Source organism: Callithrix jacchus, chromosome 19, assembly GCF_049354715.1.
Source record: "Callithrix jacchus isolate 240 chromosome 19, calJac240_pri, whole genome shotgun sequence".
Taxonomy (NCBI): domain Eukaryota; kingdom Metazoa; phylum Chordata; class Mammalia; order Primates; family Cebidae; genus Callithrix; species Callithrix jacchus.
In genome coordinates, this window is record NC_133520.1 from 41,483,191 (window position 1) to 41,503,348 (window position 20,158).

The 20,158-nt window shown below is 36.9% G+C and overlaps 1 protein-coding gene and 1 long non-coding RNA gene across 3 annotated transcripts in view; one reads left to right on the plus strand and one right to left on the minus strand.

Moving 5' to 3' along the window:
• Positions 1 to 9,584, plus strand: part of LOC144580432 (uncharacterized) — a 48,319-nt gene extending 38,735 nt beyond the window's left edge. Inside the window, exon 2 of the long non-coding RNA XR_013529945.1 lies at positions 9,153 to 9,584. This is a non-coding gene — a long non-coding RNA (uncharacterized LOC144580432). The remainder of the gene's footprint in view (positions 1 to 9,152) is intronic.
• DESI2 (desumoylating isopeptidase 2) overlaps positions 1 to 20,158 on the minus strand; it is a 54,638-nt gene that overhangs the window by 18,281 nt on the left and 16,199 nt on the right. For both annotated transcript variants that reach the window (XM_002760855.6, XM_035281356.3), the window contains exons 2-4: positions 4,735 to 4,807; positions 2,142 to 2,235; positions 112 to 253 (exon numbers count right to left, since the gene is read on the minus strand). In XM_002760855.6, the coding sequence (XP_002760901.1) occupies positions 112 to 253; positions 2,142 to 2,235; positions 4,735 to 4,807 (309 nt within the window). The remainder of the gene's footprint in view (positions 1 to 111; positions 254 to 2,141; positions 2,236 to 4,734; positions 4,808 to 20,158) is intronic.

Sequence of the window (20,158 nt, forward strand, 5' to 3'; positions counted from 1 at the left end):
AACACAAAAAAATCAGAAAAATGAATTAAGATCAAATATAGTGTGGGAAATCAACAATAATGAGATAGCAAATATTTATTTGAAGAAATTTTAGGATGAAACGTAGTTTACCTCTGATAAAGCTGAAGAGAAATGATTGCAGTTTTTATGCATTAAATGATAAGCATTGCCTTTGTATTCTTTGCCCAGTTCTTCTACAATTTTTTCTATATCATCCTCTAGGAAGTCCGTGCTCCCTAAAACGACAGCTTCTCTTAAAGAACAAAGAGGAAAAAAAAAAAGGAAGAAAAATAAGGACATAGTTGTGTCAAATATTTACAAAAAGACTGTTTAAATACTTGCTTATTTCCAGGAATTTCCAGGAATATTATAATTGACATAACAACTCAGGGTTAATATAGTAAGAACAAAAATGAAACAAGATACTTTGAAAGTCTCAATTATTTTAGTTTCTACTTTTCTGCAATACTCTTAAGAACACTAGGAATACCACAGAAGCATAAGTCATTTTCTTTATGAAACAATATGTCATTATGTAAAATGTAATTATTTTCACAATATTGTATTACTCCTATATTATTAGAGAACTGGATTCATGCTGCAAATATTCCTGCATAATTTTACTTGCTATTAAAGGACTGGCCATGATCTCATGTAGAAACAAACTTTTGAGTTGATCTGTCACTGTGCTCCATGAGACAAACTGACTAAACGTTTTTTAAAAAGAAGGAGTCTGGCAGGGTGTGGCGGCTCACACCTGTAATTCCAGCACTTTGGGAGGCCGAGGCGGGCGGATCACCTGAGGTCAGGTGTTCGAGACCAGCCTGGCTAACATGGTAAAACCCCATCTCTACAAAAATTAGCCAGGCATGACGACAGATGCCTGTAATCCCAGCTACTCAGGAGGCTGAGGCAGGAGAATTGCTTGAACCCAGGAGGCAGAGGTTGCAGTGAGCCAAGATCACACCATTGCACTCCAGCCAGCATGACAGAGTGAGACTCCATCTCAAGATAAACAAAAATAAAAAGAATGACCCCCAAACTACTACATTGGAAAAGCGACAGACATTATTCAAGAGAAAGCGGAATTTTAGTCAGATAAAACTTAAGCACCCAAGAAAGCTGAAAATACTTAGAAAATCCTTGTATCAAGTAGTCTTGCCAAAAGAGCACCCAAAGGAGTAGATTCAGGGTGGTATCATGGCACTTATATGCGTACATCTTTCAATTCAGTGATAGGCTCAGAGAACTATGAACTTAGAGGGCTTCCTGTGTACCTCTCTACTGAAGTTGAATGTTATACCCTCATTTCACTGTTTTTCACTTGGCAAGCCATCTATTATAGGCCCAGAAGTTTAAAGCTCCTTGAAACTAATATTCAAAATATCACTTTAAATACAAACTGCAATTAAGGAATGATTATTAACATTTATAGTATCACTGCTTTTTATTATTCCTAAGACTCCAGTGAACACTTATATCCTTATCTTTTAGGTTTATCATTACATGTAATACAATGTACCTTAACAATGGATTCGAGGCTAAAGTATCCCTTTCATTGGGACAATAAAGACATTTTTAATGTGCTAGGTAGGTAGGTAACAATAAAACCTTTTCTTCTTTCAAACAGGAGACTGAGGGGAAGGAATCATTAGAAAGGAATTTTCCTGGGCTGGGCACAGTGGCTTACACCTGTAATGCCAGCAATTTGGGAGGCCCAGGCAGGCAGATCACCTGAGGTCAGGAGTTCAAGACCAGCCTGGCCAACATGGTGAAATTCTGTCTCTACTAAAAATACAAAAATTAGCCAGGCATTGTGGCACATGCCTGTAATCCAAGCTACTTGGGAGGCTGAGGCAAGAGAATCGCTTGAACCTGGGAGGCAAAGGCTGCAGCCAGCTGAGATCATGCCACTGCATGCCTGGGAAACAGAGCAAGACTTCATCTCAAAAAAAAAAAAAAAAAAAAATGAGTTTCCTAAGGCAAACCTGAGTTATATAAAATGTCAGCAATTAAAACAAAGTTAAAGAGACTCTTAACTTCTTGGGTTTGTTTTGATTTATAGAATGAATTCTGTACACCTGAAAATAAGCTATGGCACCTAGACAGTAAGTGTAATAAAAATTATCCTCCCTACTTACTTAAATTTAAATGTTTCTCCTAGTTCAGAAGCATTTCCTGGGGAAATTTCAAATATTCCAGAAAAGGGGTAAGGATGGCCACCATAAGCAAATTCTGAAAAGAGAAAACTCATAATTTTTAGCATTTCTCACATAAAATTTAACCAGAATGCTGAATTAGCGGTAATAACTGAGGGTAACAGTGATACCATCAAAATATTTTTCAGTTTACAAAATGCTTTCATAAATATTTCACTTAGCTACTATTTGTATAAACAGTTGTCACAAAAGACCCAAAACTCAAATTAACAAGGCACTCAAAGGCACTCAAAAGTATTTCTGACTGCCATATTTACCTTTCTAATAATGGCAAACGTGCAAAGGTACATACAGTTCTAGCAGCGTATCTATACCGTGCCAATCTAGGGAGGTGGTCAGTTCAGTGTTTTGCAGCTGTCTAAATTACAGTGATCTCATTTCAAATGCATACCTTACTGGAGAAACTATCTAGTAACATTTTCTGGGATAAAGACTCTTGGTTTACCTTTGAGTAGGAAGGAACATTACCAAACCTAAAACACTACTCAATTCTCCTCATTTAGGAAAAAAAAATAAACTGCTAAATTAACACACATACCTATCCACCCTCCCATCCACATTCTCCACAGCAAGTCTTTTAGCTAGGAGAAACTATTTTGACTGTATATCCAAATCATCAGATACAAACTCTGGAGAACAAAATGGAGAATAATTTTAGACCAAAAGTTCCTATAATTTTCTGATATCACACTTGGATAAAGAATTCCAAACACATGTTTAAATCAACCTCATCACTTTAAAAATATAACCTTAAAAGGTCTTGGAACAAAGCATGGGAAAGAACAGACAAATACTACGTTTACTTTTAATAACAGACCTGTCTGAAAAAAGCAACAATGTAGTTTGAGAAATAAAGAGGTTATTTTGAAATATAATTTTTAAAGTTTTTTAATGACAAAATTTTACAAAATATTGTAGATAATTAGGTTGGACAGGGTAAGATTATATTTGGATTCTTTCTCAATTATAGTAAGCAAAGTCACCCATTTATTTAAAAAGCAATCACTAATTTTCAGGAATATATTAATGTTTGACTCCAGCTTTGCTAAATTTACATGAAGAGGTTTTGAAACATGTTTCTAATTATTACTAAATCATTTTATGAAGGGAAGCAATGATTAGGCAGACAATAGAGCAATGAACTAGCATAGAAGAACATTTGGGTTCAAGTCCTAGTTAATTATTAGCATGACTTTCAGCAGGTTCAGGCCTCAGGTTCCTCAGCTGGAAAATGGAGACGATGGCACATGCCTTTAACTAACACAGCATGGTCAGGTCATGGTTCAAAATCTGATGGCACTTCAAAAATGGCCATGATACAAATTCAAGAAATATACATGCAAGTTTGGCAAAAGCTAAATCAACCAAACGAGTAACCCCATAGAGTATGATCCCACCCATAGCAATACCTCCCAATCGTGAAACTTTCAGCGGGAGCCCCTCAGTGTTTCTTGGGATTATTTGGTAGACGTAAAATAGAGCTTAAATGGCAAATGTTTTTATAGCCCACATTTAATATGCTGAACTGCACCTGGAAGCAGGTAAAATGGAATATAAAAAAGAGACAGTATAACCACCATACTGACACATTTAAGTAAATGTCTTTTCTTTCTATTGGCTAAAAGTGGCATACAGTGTCCAGAGGTAACCCTGAGTAAACTGCAATAATATATTCTAAGAGGTCACAAAGACTGCCTAGCTGAAGTGAACAATGGCATTTCTGCTATAGGGTGAGTTTATGATTCAAAATAATAGATTAAATGAAATCAGCAATGTGATCTGTCTTATGCAGACCATTACTGTTAGTTACAACTTGATCAGGAGTAGATTATTTTGCATCAAGAGTAGGCATTAGAACAGAGGGAAAAAAACTGTTGAAAACACAGCTGCTTGGTTTGAGGGACTCCTGACATGTTTATCCTAATAAAGGACAATAAAGAGAATGAAGAGGGCTGAGTTAATGACAAAGGGCACGATTAGGTGTAATCAATGGCAGGATTTGCTCAGCAATGTTTTCAGACTTTATAAACTTACATACTTTATAGACCTATAGGTCTACAAACCAAATTTACTACTGAAATTCCCTCAGGAAACTGGTATTTTGAATCTGACACTCTCTAGCACCAACCTTTCCAACCAAAATTATTATTTTTATCATGCTATTTTCGAAGTGCAAGGTTTCTTAGGAGCTCCAATATATATGAGGGCAAAACAAATTGTCATTGTATGACAATCACAAAAGGAAAATATTTTTAAAAACATAGTATTTAGAATAAAAGAAAGTGAATGAAGTGAATGTATACTCTTGTATTTTGAGTACTTTCTCCCCAAATACATTCTACTTTGGGCATTTTTCCAAATCGCAGTATAAATGAATATGGGGAGATTTTCTTCTACTTTCTATAATAACATATGGAAGTGGTTAAAAAAAGAGAAAGCACTATAGTTATGATTTTGCAACTCCTTTCAAGTAGAAAATCTTCAGAAAGTATATTTAGACTGTGTGTACACATACCTCTGCCATATACTTCAATTCCTGAATGAAAAACTCCAATTCCAATGGATGAGGTATATTCGTTCATCCAATACTAAGAAAAAAAGAAAAGGTTCAGAATACCTGTTCATTTACAACTCAACTCCACATTACAGAAGTGACTACTCCCAAATCCTTCACTCTGAAACTCCCACGATAATGATCCAGTTGGTGCTATCCCTGTACCTTTGCCTGTATCACACCCCATCTGGAATGCCTTCCTGGGTCAAAATGATTGTCACAATTTGAGTATAAGCACATTATCTAAGGCTTATAGGGCAAGCAATACAATCAAAAGCTTAATCAGTTTGGAGGGGGGAAAAGTTACATAAGCGCTCTCCTGTTATTGACACACACACACACACACACACACACACACACACACAGAGTCTGCTTTCATATCTATTTTTCTTTTATCATAAGCCTTTTTTTTATTCTCTGGTGAGCTCCCTGAAGGCAGAGATATTCTTTTTCAACAAACATTTATCATGTATCATGTGTCCTGATTGAGCCAAAAGTTTGATAATAGTAAAAATGCTGAAATAAATAATGCACAAAGGTTAGAACAACATTCTTACTTCTTAGCATTAGCAGGTATAAACACCTCCCAGAAAAGGGAATATCTGAACTGAGTCTTTAGGAACAAGTCAGATCTCCCAAGGTAGAAAACTGGGCCATGGGGCCCACAGGGATGGACAGAAATGCCAGGAAGAGGGAAGAGGATGTATATAGGAAATATGATAAGAAATTACAGGAAATGACTGTGAAAGGGGTTAAAAAGGTGAACTGGAGGGGGTTAAACCTAGAAGAAGGTAAATAAGAGCTGACTAAACAAACACTTAGGTAACACACTCAAAAGTGTTGCAAACCTATTGGATTTCTCTCAGGTTGGGGCCGATTACTTATCTTCAGTTGTTCTAGTTTATCCAAGTCTTAACCTTGCTTCCAGACTCCTAGCCAGTCTTTCCTAGACCTACACACATTCTCATGCACTGCTGGAAGAAGCATAAATGAACAAGTCAGGGTTTTTTTTTTTTCCCCCTCTAAAATGTACCTGGGGGTAGGGGTGGGGGTGGGGGAGATGAAAATAAAATGTATCTGGAAGAATTAATAATAAATAAATATATGAAAGAGAACAAGGAAATTTCCCATCTAGATATCGAAATATTCATTAAAACAATATGGCACTGCTGCAGGAACACATCCTGGTACAGACCCTTATATATGTAAGAATTTGATTTATGATAAAGGATATATTTAAGATTAATGCAAAGTATGAATTATTAAAAACATTGACAAAACTGATTATGCATAAAAATAAATTCATGTATCTAAAAATTACCATATATGGCTAAAATAGATTTTTAAAAATTTTAGGTGGTAAAAGACAATCTAAGTGAAGCAAAATCCTATAATTTATAGAGACAAGCATCAACAGATATTCAACATAAAAATGTACAACTTTTTATTTTATAAAACTTACATAAACAAGATAAAAAATACACCAGAAGAGAGAATCGGTAATGGATATAGCAAAAGATTCATATGAGAATATAAGTATCCCTCTTGATCTGAATTTTTTTAGTTCCTGATTTTGGACAGCCAGAATTTGGATGGCAAGTTAGGAAATGAAGGATACTTTCTTATCTGAATCAATTTGATTTTGGAAGGAAAGTCGAAAGACTGCTTTTGGAAGGAAAATGGGAAGACTACATACATTCAGGATTCTTCAAAAGATTTACACAAATCTATTTAATCCCGGTGTTTGAGCAGCCAAAGTTCAGATATGAGTATATTTGTAAATAAAAGCACCATTAAAAAAAAAAAAAGAAAGTGGCCAATAAACCTGAACTAACAATCTCAGTAGCACACAGAAAAATACTAAATTACAACAATCAGGTGACATCCTTTTTTTATCCATCAGATTGGCACATTTTTAAAAAAATATATTTTATTGCATTTTAAGTTTTGGGGTACATGCGAACATGCAAGATTGTTGCCTATGTACAGATTGGCAAATGTTAAAAACACTGCTAATACTGGGTATTGGCAAGGGTGTGAGGAAGACATTGCACAAGTGTAAATCAATGACAATGACTTAACCATTTCACCTTCTGGAATCTATTCTAGAGAAATACTAGTACATATGCAAAGACATGTTCCAGGATATTAACTGTAGTTGTCTATCATACTGAAAAACTGAAAACAGTCTAAATATCAAATGAGAAATGGCTAATTATGGTACATTCATATTACAAACTATCAGAAGAATAAGGTTGACTTGGGAAAATAAGCTGAGTTTATTTTTTTAAAGAAGAAAAAAGAATGAGGAAACTCAATAGATGGGTATTTAAAACCATATAAAATAAAAAGATCAAGTCATAATGCGTGTAGCATGATCACATTTTTATAAAATACATTAGCCCGAGAATTAAGTATGGGATGACAAAATAAAACTACCACCAATTGCAACAGAAGAAAGGTCTGAAGCACACAGATCAACTGTTAGCAATTTGGGGGAGAGGAGGACTATAATGCAACAGTTTCAGTTTTAACTCCATACATTTCAGGATTGTTTTTCTAAATTTGATAAAGTGTTACTTTTATAAGATAATAGGTTGCACATATAAAAAAATCATAAGATTATTAACTGCAGTATTATTTATGTTAGTAAAATGCTGATAACAACCTAAATGTTCATCTATAGGGTCCCAGTTACATATACTAGGATATATCTATATAATGGAATATTCTTCACCCATAAAAAGAGGGGGAAGGGCTCAGTGTGGTGGCTCACACCTATAATCCCAGTACTTTGGGAGGCTGAGGTGGGAGGACGGCTTAAGGCCAGGAGTTCCAATCTCTTAAAAAAAAAAAAAAAAAAAGAGCCAGATATCTGTGGTCCTAGCTACTTGAAGCTGCAGTAAACTATGATCACACCATTGCACTCCAGCCTGGGGAACAGAGTAAGACCCTGTCTCTAAAGAAATTCTTAAAGGGGTGGAGGGGTGATGCTATTTAGGAACTAAGAGGAAGAGGCAGTAATTTCCAGGATATACTTGTTAGGGAAACAAAAGCAAGGTACCAACTAATATATGGCAAAGACTTATGCTCCTGAACCTTCTCCTAGGCCCATCTGTACAGTTACTTGTAAAATCAAGTTTTAACAAAGAATCTTGCTAATTCAGTTCAGTAAGAATCCCCCAATCTGATCACCTGCGTATCTGGTCAGGTTCCTGATCCTCCACCATCCCTGGTGATGTTGGATTACCCTGGCATATCTTCACTAAGAATCATGTTGGGGGCATGGTGGCTAGCGCCTGTAATCCAAGCACTTTGGAGACCAAGGTGGGTGGATCACCCGAGGTTGTGAGTTCAAGACCGGCCTGACCAACATGATGAAACCCCGTCTTTTTTTTTTTTTAAAGAATCATGTTAGGTTGATTTAGTCAGAACCCCCCTGAACCCTTCATGTTTCCTCTTAGAAATTTTCCATCCACTGACCCTCCAACCTGCTCCTTGGCTGCAAATTCCCACTTGCCCATGCTGTGTTTGGAGTTAAACTCAATTTCTCTACTCCATTGCAAAATCCCATTGCCACAACCCCTCTACCTATCACAATGGTCTTGAAAAAAGTTTGCCTTACTATATACGTTAGTATCACTTTTTTTTTTGAGAGTACACTATATACATGCTTTTGTATGAGAATATATCTACATCTTACAGTCAGCAGCAAACAACTCCTGCAGGCCAAATCTGGCCCAACTTCTGTCTTTGCAAATAATGCAAGCTCATTTGTTTGCAAACTGTCTGTGGCTGCTTTTATGCCACAATGGCAGAAAAAGTCTGTGTAGGGTACCTGTCATATGCAAATATCTATTTATTTATTTTTTGCAAAAAAGAAAAAGAAAAAAACCAGAAACTCATGAAGATAGTTACCTACTGGAGATGGATGAAAGGGAAAAAGATAGACTTCCTAAGAATATTTTTTTATATATAGTTTTGACATTTGAACCACGTAAATGTTTTACACAAAGTTAAATTTAAAAACAGGGCTGGGCGTGGTGGCTCACGCCTGTAATCCAAGCACTTTGGAGGCCAAAGCAGGTGGATCACCTGAGGTCGGGAGTTCAAGACCAGCCTGACCAACATGGTAAAACCCCGTCTTAAAAATAAATAAATTTAAAAACAGAAAAAGAAGTACACCTCAAAAATAGAGTCAAATAAAAACAAATGAACCTAGTTGTGTATCAAATTGATAAACACACAGAAAATAGAAAATAACTTCTGAATATAGTAATCTGTCCATATACCCTTACTGAGATATATTCTAAGGACAAAATGAAGTGCAAAGAAATCCCAAAACTGATGTAATTCTAAAACTATTTTATATGTGTAAGGTCTTTCAGGCTGACTGACGGCACCATGGATGCTCCGGTGATCCCCGTGACCTGCATGTACACCTCTAGAGGGCCTTCCGGAATTAGAAAACCTGAATTCACTGGAAGACCATGAAACGCAGAAGAAAGATCAACCCATGTAGCACCTAACTAACCTAAGACATTCTTCTGTTGTTTCTTATTCTGGCCTCAACTGATAAAGCCATTGGACTTTGTAACCGACCTTGGTCAACCTTATGACTCCAGACCCTACAACCCCATCCTACTTGCAAACATAAGACCCTTTCCCAGCTTACAAAAACCTCCCTAAACTGTAACTTCTGTAACTTTCCATTGCTTACCTCAAACCTATAAAACCAACCCTCCACTGACTCTCTTCAGACTCAGCCTGACTGCACCCAGGTGAATAAACAGCCATGTTGCTCACACAAAGCCTGTTTGGGGGCTTTTCATTCAGAGGGCGCGTTTTAACAGTATGTACTCCAGGAGGTGTAGTATGTTTTGTATGTACTAGTGGAAGGGTATGTAGCAGGAGGGGAGCAGCTGTGGATGCAAAGCACCTAGGTTGTACGTTCCTTATGAGAATCTAACCAATGCCTGATGATCTGAGGTGGAACAGTTGCACCTTGAAAATCATCCTGCCTCCCTGGGTCCATGGCAAAACTATCTTCCATGAAACTAGCTTCTGATGCCAAAAAGGCTGGGGACTGCTGTACTATAGTACAGAGCAAGTGAGTACATATACTGATGGTGGGAACCAGAGTTGTCAATGTAGCAGAGGGAGATAAAAAACATGGAAAAGTTACAGAAGAACCCCGTGGTACCGGATTTTAACTGGCGGTATCTGTATGCACTCACATACATACATATATATATGTATTGTGAGTGCATACAGATAAGTGCATATATATATACATCTATGAGTGCGTGTGTGTGTGTGTGTATGTGTGTGTATATGAAACCTAGCTTGTCCAATGAAGTAGAAACAAGGAACACACTGTCCAGATCTTGGTTTGTCTTCCTAAAAGGAATCAGGACTCTGAAGAAATGGCTGATTTAGGGCAAAAAATGTGTAGGGTAATAATTGCTCAAAGAATGATGGACACATGTCAAAATTATAGAGAAGCTGGCCTGAAGCTTCCACCTAAGTCAAAGTTTTCCCTAAATAACAAAGAAAAAAGATGAACATGAAAAAGAATAATGATAATGGATTACAGCATATTGAATAAAAAGATAATCCCAGAGTCCACGGTAATACTTAATAAAAAAAAAGTGAAGTGAGGAAAGCTCTTTTTTTAAATAGAAGAAAGCCAGCTAATACAAGTAGAAGAAAGGGCAAAATTAGGCAATAACTATTTTGTTGCCACCAGTTGAGTCAGGCAAAGATCATGGATGATAAAACCATTATAAAGAAGGTTGTTTAAGAATGATAGACACATCGTCTCAAAGTATCACCTCCTTCTCCCATGCCATTTTTCACCTTTTTTTGCACCAATGTCACTTGCCACCCCCCATCATTTTCCTTAAATAACAAAGAAAAAAGATACCTTTGCAATGGAAAAATATGGTGAATATCACCTTATCAATACTCAGTGATTAACTGAGCAATATTAATAGTTAGACCAATTGATATTATGTGCCTTTGGATGTGATGAAATACAAAAGCTACATCTGCTTTGCTAGTTTTCCTGTCAAATAAACCAGAAGGCAACCATAAGGAAAAATCAGGTAAGTCTGGACTATAAGACATTCTACAAGAAAACTGGCCTGTTTTTTTTTTTTTTTTCTTTTTTTCCTGAGACAGGGTTTGACCCTGGTGCCCAGGCTGGAATGCAGTGGGCTCATCTTGGTTCACTGCAGGCAGGGCTCAAGCCATTCATTCTCCCACCTCAGTTTCCCGAGTAGCTGGGATTACAGGCGTATGCCACCATGCCCAGCTATATTTTTTTGTAGAGAAAGAGTTTCATCATGTTGTTCAGGCTGGTCTCGAACTCCTAGGCTCAAGCAATCCACCTTCCTTGGCCTCCCAAAGAGCTGGGATTATAGGCATGAGACACCGTGCTCGGCCATGGCTTGGTCTTTTAAAAAATATCAGTGACAGGCAAGTCAAAAGAAGGCAGAGGAAGGGTAGGCTACTCTTATGGCAATTAAATTGAAGTGAACAAACCTTGGCTGGATCCTAGATTTTTTTTTTAAAGGCTAACAACCATTATTGGAACAATTGGGGAAAATATAAATATAGATTATATATTCGATAATACTACATCAATTAAAAACTCCTTGGGTGTGATAATAGTACTATGGTTAGAAGAACACAGCCTTTTTTTTTTTTTTGAGATAGAGTCTCGCTCTGTCACCCAGGCTGGAGTGCAGTGGCGCCATCTTGGCTCACTGCAACCTCTGCCTCCCAGGTTCAAACGATTCTCGTGCCTCAGCCACCCAAGTGGGATTACAGGCATGTGCCACTACACCCGGCTAATTTTTGTATTTTTAGTAGAGATAGGGTTTTGGCATCTTGGCCAGGTTGGTCTCGAACTCCTGGCCTCAAGTGCATCTGTCCTCCTTGGCCTCCCAAAGTGGTGGGATTACAGGCACAAGCCACTGTGCCAAGCCAGAAAATGTCTTCTTGGGAAATACATACTAAAGCATTTAGGGATGAAATGCTGTCTTTTTTATTTACTTTCTATGTGAGTGTATGTGAGAGAGTGTAGGACATGTGTAAGAGAAAGTAAACGTAGCAAAAGGTTAAAAACTGGTACATTTGAATGAAGGGTATATACAGATTGTAGTCTTCCTTAACCTTTTTGGGAATGTTTAAAAAATTTTAAATAAAAAATTGGGGGAACTAAAGAGAATAATCTAGTCTTCTCCTCCTTACAACAGAGATGCCTTTCCAAGTTTCTTGCTATCCTCCTACTTGTGCCCCCTTTTCACAGAAAAAGATCAGCCTGGGCAACATGGTGAATCCCCGTCTCTACAAAAAAACAAAACCAAAAAATTAGCCGGGAATGGTGACATGCACCTGTAGTCCCAGCTATCCAGGAGGCTGACATGGGAGGACTCCCTGAGCTCAGGAGGTCGAGGCTTCAGTGAGTTGTGATCATGCCACTGCACTCCAGCCTAGGTGACAGAGTGAGACCCTGTCTCACAAAAAAAAAAAAAAAAAAAAAAAAAAAGAAAAAGAGTGGAAAACGTCGCAAGATATCATGCTAGTTCATGTAAAAATTTTGTTAGGCTTTTTCCAAGCAGTAGTTTCCTTGGCAGCCAACTTCTAGGACTTAAATTGCCTTTTCCAATTGAGAAATCGCATTGTTTATACAGTTTGCAACCAATAATTTGGTCTGTATACTGCTGATTTCCTTAACAGCAGCACCAACAGGTTTTTGTGCCGGATGCAGGCAGCTCTATTTTAAAGTGGCCTATTCTCTTTTTTACAGCATAGCTTCTCTTTCAAAATATAGAATATTTTTGAAAAAGAGATGTGTACATAATGGTTTGGCTACAAAATCAAAAGGTTTTAATGCTTAGTAAATTGAATATTTCCATTTAAAGTTCAATATCACTTAATTTTAACAGTCTCTTCTGTTGAGCAGTAAATAGCCTTCTGAAAGTGATTTACAGTAAATTTCTGTAACAGGAACCCAAATGTTTTATTAAAAAACGGGAAAGATTTTCATGAAAAAAAATTATACCCAAATGTTGATTTTTGGTCAAGAATGAGGAGGAGAATGAATTTATCAGAGTGGGCATCCTAAACTCAGAAATCTTTTATTTTCTGCCTTTTCACAAATGAAAATCATTTCTCCTATGCTTGAGGATTCCATGCTTAGAACTCCCATATGTTAACTGGGTGCTACACTCCTTCAATCTGAAATTCCCTTGTATTCAAGATTTTACATTCTTAAAAATAAAGGTATATTTTGATACATTTTGTAAAGGGGAAACTGTAAAAGGAAACCTAACGGTAATATTCCACCCAACAATTTGGTCCGTAGTTTGGAATTCACTGTAATGTGATGTGGCCTAAATAAGGCTTGTAAAGAAATGCTGATACAGTGCAATGAAAGTGAGGATCTGCTTTGCAAGCAGCAGCACTACCTCCACCGCCAGGTGGAAAGTCGAGCAATCAGGTCAAGTGTTTCTGCTCAAGATTAGGGGAAGCCCACAAGATGCTATGAAAATGATTTTTAAACCTAGAGATATATTCCTTCGGACAGAGTTAAACAGTTTAAGTCCACCCCTCACTCTAACATCATCATTGACATTATTACTGTTATTTTTTAGAAACAGGGTCTCATTCTGTCGCCTAGGCTGGAGTGCAGTGGTACAATTACAGCTCCTTGCCTCCTCAAACCCCTGGGCTGAAGCAATCCTCCTTACTCAGTCTCCTGAGAAACTGGGACAAGAGGCATGCACCACCATGCCAGGCTAATTTTTTTTTTTTTAGAAGGAAAAAGAGAAGAAGAAGGGGAAAAAAAGAAAAAGAGGGAAAAAGGAATATTACTTCATTCCTAAAATGGGTTTCAATAATGGCCGATCAATATTTTGAGTGTTTAAAGTGGTTAATGCATATTTTATGTGTTTAAAATGGAGACCTCTATTGTGTTTATTTGTTCTGGCTCTGAGTTCAAGTCCTGGATATCGTTATCAATTTGTTGTCTCGTTGAATCTAAATCTCATTATGTGTCTTATGTATCTGGGTGTTAAGATCTCTTATTGTTACATTAATCCTTTTACCCTTGCATCCTTGTAGCTTTGAAATCTATTTTATTAAGTGTGAGAATTGCAACTCCTGCTTTTTATTTATTTATTTTTGCTCTCCATTTGGTTGGTGAGTTTTTTTCCATCCCCTTGTTTTGAGTCTTTGTATATCTTTAGATATATCGTTAGATTTTGTGGATAATGTATATTTTGTGTGTTTAAAATGGAGAGCTCTATTGAGTTTATTTGTTCTGGATCTTAGTTCCAGTCCCGGATATCGTTATCAATTTTCTGTCTCGTTGAATCTAAATCTCATTATGGGTCTTATGTATCTGGGTGTTAAGATCTCTTATTATTACATTAATCCTTTTACCCTTGTATCCTTGTAGCTTTGAAATCTATTTTGTCAAATGTGAAAATTGCAACTCCTGCTTTTTATTTATTTATTTTTGCTCTCCATTGGTTGGTACGTTTTTTTTTTCCAACCCTTTATTTTGAGTCTATGTATATCTTTGGATATACCATTAGATTTTGTCTGTATCTTTTGATTGGGAGATTTGGTGGATTTAAATTTAGGGTTGCTGCCATTTGATATTAACTGGCTATTTTGTCCTTTCGTTAATAAAAATTCTTCTTTATGTTAATGCTCTTTACTTTTTGGTGTATTTTTAGAAAGGGTCATACTGGTTGTTCCTTTCTGTGTCTAATGCTTCTTTTAGAAGTTCTTGTAAAGCAGGCCTGGTGGTAATAAAATCTCTGAGTACTTGCTTGTTCCTAAAAGATTTTATTTTTCCTTCAAATGTAGCCAGGCTTATTTTTTAACTTTCATTTTTGTGGATACAATCCTCCCACCCTGGCCTCCACAAGTGCTGGGATTACAGGTGTGAGCCATGCCTCGTACTGTGCTCAGACTCATTGTTATTTTTTGAAGGTTCTGTTTCAATATTCTGTGCCAGGCTAAAATTAATGCTGATGTTGTAGTTCTTTGTTTTTCACGTTTCCTTGTATTTTCTATCCCTAGAAAGGCCCCCCAAAAGTTTAAGATTATATCTGTATATGTATATGTATATATATGTATATTTATATGTATATGTATATGTTTATGTATATATAATCTACTCAAGAAACTAGGAATAGATGGAAATTTCCCTAACCTGATAAAGAACATCTATGAAAAACCTCACAGCTAATATCATACTTAATAGTGAAAGACTGAATGCTTTCTCTTTAACATTAAAAATAAGATAAGAGTGTCTGCTCTTGGCACTCTATTAAACACTGCTGGAGATTCCAGTCAGAACAATTATTGAAGAGGGAAAAAAATTAAAGGCATTCAGACAGGAAAAAAAGAAGTGAAATGATCTCATTTTGCAGATGATATGATCTTGTATACAGGAAAATCATAAGGAATCAACTAAAAATTACTAAAACCAATAAAGAAGTTCAAAAAGATTGCAGGGTACAAGATCAATGTATAAAAATTGATTGTATTTCTATATACTATCAATAAGAAATCAAAAAATCAAATTAAGAAAACAATTCCATTTACAGTTACATAAAAAATAAACATATGGAAACATTTAAGAAGCTCATAACTTGTATCAGAAAAGTACAAAACATTACTGAAAGAAATTAAAGAAGACGTAAATAAATGGAAAGACATTCCATGCTCATGAACTGGAAGACTTAATACTGTTAGGATGGTAATACTCTCCAAATTGACCTGAAGATTCACTGCCATTCTTGTCAAAATCCCAGCTGCCATTTTTGCAGAAACTGACAAAGTTTAAAATTCATATGGAAATTCAAGGGACCTAGAAGAGCCTGGAAGACAATTTTGTCAAGTCATATACCTGACAAGGTACTTACATGTAGAATACATAAAGAACTCTTAGAACTCAACAAGACACACAGCCCAACTAAAAAAGTGGGCAAAGGATCTAAAAAGATGTATTTCTTCAAAGAAGATATGCAAATTAAAACCATCATAATCTATCATGTCACGCCCACTCAGATTACTATAATCAAAAAGACAGATAATAACAAGTGTTAGTGAGTATGTGGAGAAATTAGAACTCTCATACATTACTGGTGGAAATGTACCATGGTACAGCTGCCCTGGAAAACAATTTGGCAGTTTCTCAAAAAGTTAAACCTAAAGTTACCATACGACCTAGTAATTTCATTCCCAGGCCTATGCCCAAGAGCAATGAAAATATATAGCCACGTAAAAACTTGTAATTAATGTTCACAGCAGCACTACTTACAATAGCCAAAAAGTGGACACAACTACGTTTATCAACTGATTATTAAAGAAAATGTGGCATTATCCATAAAATGCAGTATTTCTCAATTAAAAAATGAGGTATTTGATGCATGCTACCACAGGAATGAACCTTGAAAACATTATGCCAGGTGAAAGAAGCCAATCACAAAAGACCATATATTACATGATTCCATTTATATGAAATGCCAGAATAGTCTACACAGAAGGAAAGTAGATTAGTGGTTCCATGACTTGGAATTTGGAAAGACATGGAAAGTGACTGCTAATGGGTATAGGGCTTCTTTCTAGGGTGATGAAAATACTCTAAAATTAACTGTGGTAATGATGGATTCACAACTGTGAATATGCTGAAATTCATTGAATTGTACATTTAAATAGGTGTACATTGTATACAGTTCATCTAGTATATGAATGATAATAAAGCTGTTAATAAAAAATAAAGACTGGTATGAATAGAAGTATACTAAATCAGCTGGGCACGGTGGCTCATGTCTGTAATCCCAGCACTCTGGGAGGCTGAGGCAGGTGGATCACCTGAGGTCAGGAGTTCGAGACCAGCCTGATCAATATGGTTATGTTGAAACCCTGTGTAAAATTACAAAAAAAAATTAGCCGGGCATGGTGGCGTGTGCCTGTAGTCCCAGCCAATTGGGAGGCTGAGGCAGGAGAATTGCTTGAACCCAGGAGTTCAAGCAGTGAGCCAAGACCACACCACTGTATTCCAGTCTGGGTGACAGAACAAGACTGTCTCAAAGAAAAAAAAAAAAAAAGTAAAGTAAATCTACTAACTTGTACCAAATGGCAGAAGAGTACACCATTTTATAGTTGGCAAACCTAAACAACAACTCTTCTATATATACCTTGAGCCCCCAAGGATAAATATTCCTTTACATACAGGACATCCTTTGCTCCTTAAAATAATAATTGGGCATTATAACAAAGTTTTTCCTCTGTTAGCAAAATGTGAACAAAGAAATTCATTAAAAAGTTCCCTTTTCTCTGTTTTTATTATTAGACATGGTCCAAAAAACTTTACTATGAGGGAAATATACAGACTATGGGAATGGAACGATTGATGAAAAAAAAGTGAAAAAAATACTAGCTATGATAAAACATTTCTAATAACACAAGACAGTCCAATTAGTTTCTTGAATTCTCTATGCCCAATCAAAAACCTTTAAATAGGTAACTTCTTAAATTACAGGCTGCATTCCTAATTCTAGCCAGCTGCCTTCTAAAAACATCTGCTTTTAGTCACAAGGAAAACAGGATATAAAAAAGGAATATGTCAAGAGCAGAAGCAAACAATTCTAAATATGTATTTTGGTCTGCCACTTCATATATGAGCAGTAGCACATTTCTGAACAAATTTTTAGAATTTACATTATGAAGTAGATAAATCAGATGTTTTTCTTTGGTGTGCCTTTATTTTCTTAATAGATTCAGAAGAAAAGAGTTAGGTAAGGCCTTCCAGGGAGAGTTGGTTACAGAAAGAGAGGCTCTCCAAATGCTTCTGCTCCTGTTAGGGCTTCCTAAATCTATTATTAGAGAACACGCCTGGAAGGCTCAATCTTCACAAACTGGGCAGGCTGCCTGTGGAAGATGCAAATTTCATTCAAGGTCAGTATGCCTTATCAAATCCTTCTGCCTCAAAGTCCTGCCAAAGCTATGCAGGCAATATGGAGGAGGATGTCTATTTTAAGTGAATATTTAGTGAGATAACCATAAAAAGAAAGAAACAAACAAGCAAAAAAGCATGCGAGAACTGAGCCTTTTACTGAATGATTTCAGTTGTGAAACTACCCTACTCCCCCCACAATAATGATTTACTGTTGGCAGTTATTCTTGCTGTAATAACTGCTATTAATTTTTTTTTTTTTTTTGAGACAGAGGCTTGCTCTGTCACCCAGGCTGGAGTGCAATGGTGCGATCTCAGTTCACTGCAACCTCTGCTTCCCGAGTTCAAGTGATTATCCTGCCTCAGCCTCCCGAATAGCTGCAATTACAGGCATATGCCACCACGTCCGGATTATTTTTCTACCACGTCCAGCTAATTTTTCTATTTTTAGTAGAGACAGGGTTTCAACATGTTGTCCAGGCTGGCCTCAGACTCCTGACCTCATGATCTGACTGCCTCGGCCTCCCAAAGTGCTGGGATTACAGGAGTGAGCCACTGTGCCCGGGCAACTGCTATTAATTTTTGAAATTAATAGTAGTGTTTACCAATGCTTCTCTAACTTGGTGTGTCAGTCCGTTTTGGTGTTGTTATAAAGGAATACCTGAGACTGGGTAATGTATAAGGGAGGTTTAATTGGCTCACGGTTCTGCAGGCTGTATAAGCATGGCTCCAGCATCTGTTTTTGGTAAGAGCCTCAGGAGGCTTCCAATCATGATGGAAAACAAAGTGACAGCAGGTGCTTCACACGGAGAGAGCAGGAGCAAGAGAGAGAGAAGTGGGGAGGATCCGGCTTTTTTAAACAACTAGATCTCACACGAACTGAGTGAGAACTCACTCATCACTAAAGGGATGGCCCTGTGTCATTCATGAGGGCTCTGCTCCCATGACTGAATACCCGCCCCAGATCCACTTCCAACATTTCTTTTCTTTTCTTTTTTTTTTTTTTTTTTTTTGAGACAGGGTCTTGCTATGTTGCCCAGGCTGATCTGAAACTCCTGACCTCAAGCAATCCTTCAACCTTATACTCCCCAAGTGTTGGGTATTCCAGGCATGAGCCACTGTACCTGGCCTGGAGGTCACATTTCAATATGAGATTTGGAGGGGACAAACATCCAAATCGTATCACTTGGTTTTATCCTTTGTCATTGTATGTCAAAGCTTATGTCACATAGCATCTCTTCAGTAAAAATCTCCCTACAAGGGTCAAGAGAGCTTCACAAAATTGCAATGAGGAAATTCATGTTTTGTAGAATACCATATAATACTGATATGTTTAACTTCATTTTACAAACTAGAAGCTATTTTTCTAACAAAATATTATAAATATGCAAAACAAAATCACAGCCAAGAGCATGTATCCATAAAAACAAACAAGACAAGCTGCTGAACAAGATGCCTGGATGTTGGCAGATTTCTGCTGGGTAAGCCCGCACGGATTTGGTTATCTTAACAGCAGCAGGTGCCAACAATTTAAACACACTTACCTGGGAAAAACGGACAATCCAGGACATTTTTAGCCAAATAAAGCCCTAGAAGTTGGCTTTTTATTTGAACTGGGATAAGACCGCTTTTATTTCTAGAGTTTGATTCAAGTATAAGAGTATAGTTAGTGTTAATATTCAGCAGACTAGTTAAAGAACTACTGGCCTCAGACAACTGCAGAAGGTAGGATGAAGAGTTATATATAATGACACCGGGGTCGGCCTTGCAAAGAAAGTTTAGCATGCAAAAGTGGTGCTGTGCAAGGGAGGAATGCCACAGAACATGAGAAGCACATCTACTTAAGGAGGCTTACCCAGTGCCCAGTGCTGACAACTATATAATCCCTCAGGTATAGGTGAACAATCAGATGTTTTCATTTCAAAGTTAGTTTACAGTTTAATTCTTCTCAAACTCTTCCTAAGATACCAAAGGAAACAGTAAAGCAGACAGATGCTACCACAAAATAGTATCTCTTAAACCGCAAAACAACAGAAGGGTTACCACAACATCCCTATGTCAACCACCTAAGTAAACCATTTGTACTGAAGATATCATTTGGTCAGTTTAATCTAAGGATCTCTTTCCCTTAGGGTCAAACTAGAAAGCCCACAATGTCCCTCTAGTTCTGGTTGAGATCACAAGAGCATTTCTTCTATTATATTTTAATTAATCTCAGAGATTACTGCTTGAATTTTAAAAAGATTATCCAAATATTATAACTAACACAAATTGAAGCATTTGGACTGCAGGGAAGAAGGCAATTAGAATGAGTTGGGAGACTTACTCGCTTTGCCTTGGTCCATCTGTACGTATTGGACAACTTTTTAAGGTACTCAATCTGTCTAAGTGTTTGATTCT